The 8,278-nt window shown below is 46.7% G+C and overlaps 3 protein-coding genes across 7 annotated transcripts; all 3 read right to left on the reverse strand.

Moving 5' to 3' along the window:
* Positions 1-192: 192 nt before the first annotated feature.
* LOC9633014 lies at positions 193-4,370 on the reverse strand. Of its 3 annotated transcripts, none has more exons than XM_024676461.1 (22): positions 4,177-4,370; positions 3,894-4,119; positions 3,671-3,833; positions 3,388-3,621; positions 3,212-3,332; positions 3,100-3,160; positions 2,955-3,053; positions 2,722-2,901; positions 2,606-2,665; positions 2,387-2,536; positions 2,278-2,334; positions 2,188-2,229; positions 1,989-2,138; positions 1,802-1,939; positions 1,630-1,752; positions 1,453-1,581; positions 1,107-1,404; positions 907-1,056; positions 792-850; positions 603-737; positions 455-546; positions 193-400 (listed from the first exon to the last, which is right to left on the reverse strand). In XM_024676461.1, exons 1-22 carry the CDS (start codon positions 4,291-4,293, stop codon positions 332-334), a joined length of 2,853 nt encoding a protein of 950 aa, XP_024532229.1. In that variant the 5' UTR covers positions 4,294-4,370; the 3' UTR covers positions 193-331. The 3 variants fall into 3 exon arrangements, with proteins under 3 accessions (XP_024532229.1, XP_024532223.1, XP_024532214.1); XM_024676455.1 differs by having other exon boundaries at positions 1,453-1,569; positions 2,387-2,548; XM_024676446.1 differs by having other exon boundaries at positions 2,387-2,548.
* Positions 4,371-4,400: 30 nt separating this feature from the next.
* Positions 4,401-6,493, reverse strand: LOC112346796 (pentatricopeptide repeat-containing protein At4g02750-like). Of its 3 annotated transcripts, XM_024676475.1 has the most exons (6): positions 5,341-6,493; positions 5,009-5,107; positions 4,886-4,948; positions 4,672-4,834; positions 4,574-4,596; positions 4,401-4,523 (listed from the first exon to the last, which is right to left on the reverse strand). In XM_024676475.1, exons 1-6 carry the CDS (start codon positions 6,149-6,151, stop codon positions 4,516-4,518), a joined length of 1,167 nt encoding a protein of 388 aa, XP_024532243.1. In that variant the 5' UTR covers positions 6,152-6,493; the 3' UTR covers positions 4,401-4,515. The 3 variants fall into 3 exon arrangements, with proteins under 3 accessions (XP_024532243.1, XP_024532239.1, XP_024532235.1); XM_024676471.1 differs by having other exon boundaries at positions 4,574-4,834; XM_024676467.1 differs by having other exon boundaries at positions 4,401-4,834.
* Positions 6,494-6,831: 338 nt separating this feature from the next.
* On the reverse strand, positions 6,832-7,979 carry LOC9643108 (14-3-3-like protein). The gene is made up of 3 exons (XM_002961250.2): positions 7,495-7,979; positions 7,294-7,416; positions 6,832-7,240 (listed from the first exon to the last, which is right to left on the reverse strand). Exons 1-3 carry the CDS (start codon positions 7,942-7,944, stop codon positions 7,109-7,111), a joined length of 705 nt encoding a protein of 234 aa, XP_002961296.2. The 5' UTR covers positions 7,945-7,979; the 3' UTR covers positions 6,832-7,108.
* Between the last annotated feature and the right edge of the window lie 299 nt (positions 7,980-8,278).

An 8,278-nucleotide genomic window follows, 5' to 3' on the forward strand; every position in this document is an offset into this window, starting at 1 on the left:
GTGCATTGATGGTTTGTCTTTCAACTAGGTAATGTATGATCTCATGGTGAGGAATCCAACAATTTAGATGTAGATATGACAAAGAGTGGTTAGATGAGTATAGGATTATTACATTTAATTAATATGATGAAGTATGGTTTGGGTTGCCAAATTTGAGCTTTGAAAGTCAATTGCCAGGGTCTTACATGAACTCTAGAAGATTATCAAGTGAGTTTTTCTTGTACACTCAGAAGAAGATTTTCAAGTACACTACAATTTTTTTTTTCTTTTTCTCTTTGTTGTTGGGCAAACGATGTCATTCTTATTAACGGATGCTAAACGACCCCGCAATTTATAACTCTACAGTGTCCATTACCAGTTGCTGGAGTATTTGCTTGAAGCCCTGCATGTGCTTGGCAGCCTGTGAGCAGTGTTAATACACTTGCAGTTTTAAAACCGACTACATTCAACCAACCTTTTGGACGGCAAGAATCTTGGATTCTGCTTCGCTGAGAAGTTCTTCGCCCCTCATTTGCATTTGCGCAATCAATTTTCTCTGTGTTAGCTCTGATTCAAGAAAACACTCGTTTAGTAAAAACAAGCAACAGAGGGAAAGAGCCTACTTCGTTTTTCCGACAAGGCGTTGAGTTCGTCGTCAGTACATTCCATCTGAGTCTGGATTTGCTCTAATTGTTCGCTGTGGTGCTTGAACAAGTTGTCAAAATCTTCACAGAGCTTCTTGAAGCTCTTGGCTTTCTCTGTAAATGATATCAGAAGCGAGCCTAAACCAGGTTTGCTCCACATTAACATACCATGCAGGTCCAGTTCTATCCGACCAAGCTTGTCTCTACATTGTTGAGCATAATCATCCCTGTAGTTTAAAGGAGTTACACAACCTTACCAACAACAAATAAAGAGCTTACGTACGTGCCCTTCTTAATCTGTAACTCAACAGAGGCTGCCTCCGATTTGATCGCCTCCGAGGTGGAAGTTATTATATGAGCAGTTTTATCACGAACTCGAGACTGCAACTTCTTCTTGAACTTGTTCAGCATGTTCGCAAAGAGCACAACGACCCTGAAAGAAGTTTCGATCAGTACAAATCCTGAGGTGCAAAGAATTTTTACCGATCCATGTCATCATCATCGCAGGGATCGCAAATTGGAGACTCTGGAGTAACACTGTTGTCCTTCTCAAATTTTGGACGCTTTGTTTCTGAAGCCAAATTCACGTGTTCTATGCCGCTTGTCAACTCTGCAAGTGTATACCGCCTGCGCCGCCGGGTCTTGATCTCTGTCATCTCTTTCGTGGCGCTAAACAATGGCTTGCCAAATTCAACTGGTGGTGCAGCGTCATTGCTTGGTGCTGGAGGAAGCTCCCTCTCACGGAACAGCTTGGCGGGTCTGTCATTTTCTGAGAGCTCGACTGCACATTAAACCTTAGCGATCTTAAAGACAAGTACTCCAAGATTACCTTCTACGACCATCTCTTTCGTGGCGCTAATCAATGGCTTGCCAAATTCAAGTGGTGGTGCAGCGTCATTGCTTGGTGCTGGCCTCTCACGAAACAGCTTGGCGGGTCTGTCATTTTCTGAGAGATCGACTGCACATAAAACCTTAGCGATCTTAAAGACAAGTACTCCGAGGTTACCTTCTACTACCATCTCTTTCGTGGCGCTAAACAATGGCTTGCCAAATTCAAGTGGTGCAGCGTCATTGGTTGGTGCTGGAGGAAGCTCCCTTTCACGAAACAGCTTGGCGGGTTTGTCATATTCTGAACATAAAACCTTAGCGACAAATCGAGGATAATAATCAGAGGTTACCTTCTGCTATAATCCCTTTCGTGGCGCTAACCAATGGGTTGCCAAATTCCAGTGGTGGTGCAGCGTCATTGTTTGGTGCTGGAAGAAGCTCCCTCTCACGAAACAGCTTGGCGGGTTTGTCGTCTTCTGATAGCTCGACTGCACATGAAACCTTAACAAGAAGTCAAGAATAATAATCAGAGGTTACCTTCTGCTATCATCTCTTTCGTGGCGCTAAACAATGGCTTAAGTGGTGCTGCAGCCTCTTTGGTTGGTCTTGGAGGAAGCTTCCTCTCACGAAACAGCTTGGCGGGTTTGTCATTTTCTGATAGCTCGACTGCACATAAAACCTTTTCCTCTGCAATGTAAAGCATTCAGCACTATCAATAGGTACCTGATTCGCCTACCTGGCTTCTGTGTTTTAGGCGCCGCTTTCTTTCTCGGCCGACCTGCAAATAGTGCTGTTAAAGAATGATAATAAGCTGGCATCGTAGTACCTCGTGCTCTAGTGTGAATCGGGGCCTGGATCTGCCTTTGCACGCTGGGACTTCTCTCTGCCACAAGAAAAAACAGAATTACCAATGTATTACAGAACTTCTTTGATACCTTGGATGACCTTGAGTTTCTCGATCGCTTTCTTTGTTGGTCCATCAAGCATAGCCTTCAACTTGCTACGAAGGTGGCCAACGTTTTCTTTTTCCTCAACCTCTGCTACATCGGGAATTGAATGAGAGGGTACCTCCGGCGAATGCGGAACTTTCACGTTGTCTAAGGGTAAGTCAACAGCCGCTGGCACCAAACAGGGATATTACAAAAGACCTCTACCTTTAGTGTCCGTATCAAGCCCTGGTACTACGTTGTCGATAGTCGTTGGTACAAGCACATCTACAAATAGAAACTTGAGAATTTAGAAGAAAACCTTTCTCGGAGAAAACCGCTACCTCTTGTAGTTCTGTCGTCTGCGCAACCGGGCATGATTGGGAAGTCTGTAATTCTTGGCAGAGGCACCGCAATTCCTATTGATGTCTTGCCCGTCCAAGGAATCTGACTACTTGATGGTGGAACTGTTGCATTTAGCGAGGACAGCCTTCCCCTGCAGCACTCATAAGCGAGCCTTGCATCTTCATCCAGGCAAAAGACTTTAGAACCGCTCATTCGATAAACCAACGCATACCTTCTGAAGAAAATCGAAAGCGTGCTATAGTTCTTGTTGGAACGGCAGCATCGTCCTGAGGCTTCCAAATAACGAGCTCCAAAGATGACGAGGAGAGCACTAAATCATCATAGCTAGCTTAGCCGTACTTGTGAGTGTAACTCACCTTTGATCTCTTTGATATTCTTAAAATCAAAATCCATTATCTCTGCAGCGCCTTCAAACTCCTGTTAAGTTTGACCTCAGAAACAACTTTGATTGTAATTGCACTCTCTTACTTTGCTTGGTGAGTTTGTGTAGTAGCTGATATGATCCACTCCGATATGCACCCATACTTCTTCGTGAGGAGTATGTTCGTTGCCATCGATGAAAACTTGTAAGGCTCGAAAGGAATGAACGCTACAGCATAGAAAAATCCGCACAGTGAGTCAGAAAGTCAGCACTCTGCTCTCACCTTCTCGATGCTCCCAGGGACTCATTGACCAAGTTAACGAAGGTCCTAATGCCGGTCTTGACATCTGGCCTTTTCATCTCGTGCATGGATAGCATTGCCCTCTTCGCAGCATCGTCATCGACTATATCCAGGAGCCTCTTGTGTCTCCTTGTTAATCGAAAAAGTATCTCCGCAGCACTAGCTTGAAGTTGGAAGTCTCCACACTTCGGGAGAAAAACCTTGAAAAGCTTGTAGCTGCATGAAAACGTTAGAAACGTAAACTGGAATGCATAGCCGAACTCACCATCCAGTCACGTGAAGTATCAGAAACTTCTGGTTCTCGGCCGATCGAGTAATCAAGGCACAAAGAGTCTCCACAGAAGCCCGCTTGAGTTTTAAAGACCCCGACTTAGCGCAAGCCAACGTAAGAAGCCTGGTGATGAAGTGCTTCCCAGAAAGAACTTTGCCTGTGTAACGAAAGAGAAAGGAAAATCACTAAGGCCTCATCTCTACATACGACCGCTCACCTTGAGGATGATCGCTTAGATCTTCGATGACAAACAAAAGCTGCAAATTCAACGACAAAACCTCCCTCCGAGTGAAATCCCCAGTGACAAGATTATCATAGAGCTTCGCCAGCGCTTCGAAAAACTCCTCAGTCACGAGAATTTCAGGACGCTGAATAGATTGGAGCCGCTTCAGCAATTCCTCCAAACGCCCACAGTGCCGCCGCTGGAAGCCATGGATTTGGACCTGAAGAGCGGCCACTGCTACTGTGAAAAAGAATCGCCTATACCAAGAAACACTCACATTCTCCAGGACGCCGCGTAGCCGCGCGAGGTCCAGCTCCACCGACGAATTCGGATCCAATGCGTTGATAATCTCTTCGACATCCCCGGCAGCCGGATCCATCCGTGGCGATTCCATCGCGCACTCATCCAGAAAAACCCTAGCTAGCTCAAATACCCTGGACTGGGCGGGAAAACGATAGTACACGTAAAAGAATCGTGGCCGTCAAAGTGTGCGTTGGTCAATTAACGGTAGAGATCGTAGAAACGATAGAGTGATATTCTCATGGCCAGAGTTACACAAGGTGTGTCCAACGATTGCTCCCAGCGTAAATCCCACAGCGTTTTTGTGAGCAGCAAGCTAGAAATCTAAGGAAGAAATTTCTAAGTTGGATCAAGCAAAAAAAATGTAAACTTACTGGCAATCGTTGCGATCTGGCTTCTATCTCCCATCCGCCAAAAGGGTGAAGGCTTGATTTTGATCAGCCAGAGAATGAAACCTTGGATGTGAGTATACCTCCAAAAAGATTGGAGCGCAGAAAAATTTTCGGATTCTTGACTTTCCATGCGTGCTGCCTTCCAGTTTCTCCTCGACCTGCGGGAACGAAAGAGGAAAGCTTGTATATAGCCCGGCTTCCACGCTATATACAATAGCCGCAATCCAAAGAAAGTATACAACACTGCAACAAGGAATAACTGAGGAAAAGAAAGGAACGAAGAGAAATCCATACCAGTGGCAAAACTATTGATGTGCCTTCGCGAGATAAGATTCTTCCAAGAACGGTGCAGAAAACCTGTTAGCAAAAGAATAAAAGCACCTGAGTAAACAGGAAAGAAAGCTTACGAGAACTTACAGTCATGAGAGCAAGCACGGTGAGAGCTCCAGAAAGAACTATGGCTCGCGGATGCCTCATCGCCATCAGAGCTGCGATGATGAAAGTCTCGTCTCCAATCTACCAGAGGAGCACAAAAGAATTAGGCCTAAAGCAGCAAGCATTAGCAACGGAGAGTTCCGGGAAGAGCAAACGTTATCTTGCTGACAATAATCATAGCAAAGCTCGAGAACACAACGTCCAGCAAGCCATACCCGCTGAAAATCTCCGGTGCTTGGATCAAGACCCCAGTACAATTTCATGTTCTCATCCATAGAAATCTAGAAACGAACACAAGGAAGAAAGCATCTTACCTGTGCATTTCGCCAGCCTTTCCAGGTGACAACGCTCCTGGACGGGATCTTGCCGAAAAGGGCGATTGTCGCTGCTCTGGGCGTAAGACGCAATCGCGATGTTCCAGGAGACGACGTCGCGGTGTCGCATGAGCGAGTGGAAGATCTCTCGAGCACCGTTCTGGGCGAATGCTCGAAACATTGCGTTGCCAGACGAAGTTCCTCGCTGCGGCATTCTCTCGAAGATCTGGAGGGCGCTCTTGGCGTCGCAGGAAAGGTCATAGCCGGCGTTGCAAGAGAGCACGGGCATCTCGTGAAAGAGTTTGCTCGCGTGGTCCATATGCCCGGCTCGGACATCAGCGTGGATCATAGAGTTCCAAGTCACGACGCTCTTCTCTGCCAGGGAATCGAAGAACCACCGAGCTCGATCGTGCTCGTCACCGTGAATTAACGCCACCATCATCGAAGAGGAAGTGATAACATTGCACTGCTCCATGGGATCAAACACCGCAATCGCTTTACCTAGATGCCCATGCTGGGCATATGCGCCCATCCTCGCGTTTCCAGCCACAACGTCTTCTTCGGGCATTCGATCGGACAGCGTTTTGACCTCTTCCAGATGCCCTTTAGAGCATAGCCTTGGATAGCAATGTTCCAGGAGAGAACGCTTTGAACGCTGAATCCTCTCAAACACAAGTCCCGCGCGATCATCTTGCCCGCTCCGCACAAAAGCGTTTATCAAGACGTTCATGTAATCCCTGTGAGGAAGAAATCGATGGCGTGGTCGAGATCGCGTGGCAATCCTGTCTAAAAGCCAGAGGCAGCAACCCATATGCCCGTTTCAAGCATACGCTTGGATCATCGTTCTCTGTGGTGTGCTCTCGATCTCTCGCCGAATCCACCATGCCGGCGGGCGACGATCATGTTATTCCACGAGAAGACATTGCGTCGCTCCAGCTTCCTGAAACCTCTCGCATTTGGTGTACATGTGAACGAGGAGATTGCCCAACAGGGTCTGTGAATCCATGCCATGATCGGCGAGCACGGAATGGATTCGCCGCCCCTCGAGCAGCGCCTTGGATCCGCACTGCCGCAAGAGAAACGCGCAGAGATCTCCATCCGGATCGCATCGCTGCTGCTCGATTTGCATCACGGCCTCACGCAAATCAGCTCTTTTCAACCTCGCCATTCCTCAAGAAGAACAATGATATAAAACAGTGTTCAGGGTTTAGTGTTTTCACTTGGCATAAGTAAATTTTATAAAAATGTACACTTTACCTGAACTTTCGTTATAATATACAGTATAATATTTGGAGTGATTATAACATAGTATAATATATTACCTATTATCGTCATTTTAAATTTAAATTTTGAATCATTTTTGAGAATTTTTTAAATTAAAAGGGTTGTTTAGAAGATCTTCTCTTACTAACGCACGAACAATCGGTAATGGCATAAGCACAAAATTAATCACGCTACACGATGCGCATTTACAAGCTTTGGGAAGAACTTATCAGGCTAGAATACATATCCTTGAGAAAACAATGTGCGTGAATCCCTTCTTCTGTCCATTCAGGGCTTGGATTCGAGCCGGGGACGTTCTGTTCCTGGTGGCTCGTCTTGCGTACAGCAGGAAACTATATATATGAATTCTCTCCAATACCAAGCCTGAAACTGAGTTTCAATGTCAAACCGAGTTCTATCACTGCTGAGTTTCCCTTGGAATCATCCAAGTTGCAACACTAGGCAATTGTCGGCAAACCTAGGCACAGGTCTTAGAATTCACAACTTAGAGGGATGATTCAATACTCATTCTCGTCCAAACCGCGAGGTTTTGCCGGAGGAGCTCCATGATCCGGCTGGTTTCCCTCCGGGGCTCCTTCCCCGACGCCTCCACTTTGGCCTGTGCCTCATCAATAGCCTGAAAAAACAATGCAGCAGGATTAGCACAAGAAACAACGTACGCTTGCATACCTGCTGTGCCACAAAACAAGCCCGATCCAGAGAGTTGAGATGCTCGAAGCAAAACGCCGACAAGTTCAGCGCGAGTCCCAGTCGGAAGGAGTGCGTCGGAGGAAGCTCCGCAAAAGCATGCTCCTGACACATTCAAAACCAGATGTTGTCAAAACCAAAAGAAAAAGAGCTATGAAAACCATAAAATAAAATAAAAAATACCTGGGCGATCTTGAAGGCCATGAGGGTGGCTTGTTCGGCCTCCTGGCGTTGTTGGCCGGTCTTCAAATCAACGAGGTAGCGATTGTAGTCGGCCTTCATCTTGAGATACAAGACCAACGACTCGCCGGTTGAGGACGTCGACATGAGGTGTGCGTCGACGACAGCGAGCATGGCCTTGACGGTGTCCTCGTTGCAATTGTTTTGCTCAACATACGACGTGATCCGCAGCAACCCACTTCTCGCTCCCCCTGCCAGCGCCATGAATGTCAGCAAATACCGCTCCTCTTTCTCCAATCTGGAGAACTCTCTCAACAAGTGGAGATCGTTAAGATACGGGCAGCTTTGATGGCGCTTGTCAACAATGCTCTCAATTCTGGGGCTTGGGACATATCCTTCTTTCACCATCTCATCAGCAAGCTCTGCTATGTATTCCCCTTTGCGACCAGCCATCCTATACAGTCCCAAGCGATTCAAGCCATCACTCATATCACCCCTCCTGACTCTCTTGGTATATCTTTCTTCCTCTGCCGGGAGGAGCACATCAAATTCTATGATGAGCTTCTCAAACATCTCCTTGGTGCGCCTGTAGCCCAGATCCTTCATTAGTCTGAACACCTGTATAAACTCAACCATGGCCATCCACATCATTGGGCTCTGAATGAACTCTGCATATGTTTCCTCCTTGCACCTATAAAGTTTAGGCTCCAAAAGCATGGAGGCTGCCCTATTGGGGAATCCTTCTCTAAGACAAGCGCGTACCACTCTATCATACTCACAGTCCAAC

Source organism: Selaginella moellendorffii, unplaced genomic scaffold (genome assembly GCF_000143415.4).
Source record: "Selaginella moellendorffii unplaced genomic scaffold, v1.0 SELMOscaffold_0, whole genome shotgun sequence".
Classification (NCBI taxonomy): domain Eukaryota; kingdom Viridiplantae; phylum Streptophyta; class Lycopodiopsida; order Selaginellales; family Selaginellaceae; genus Selaginella; species Selaginella moellendorffii.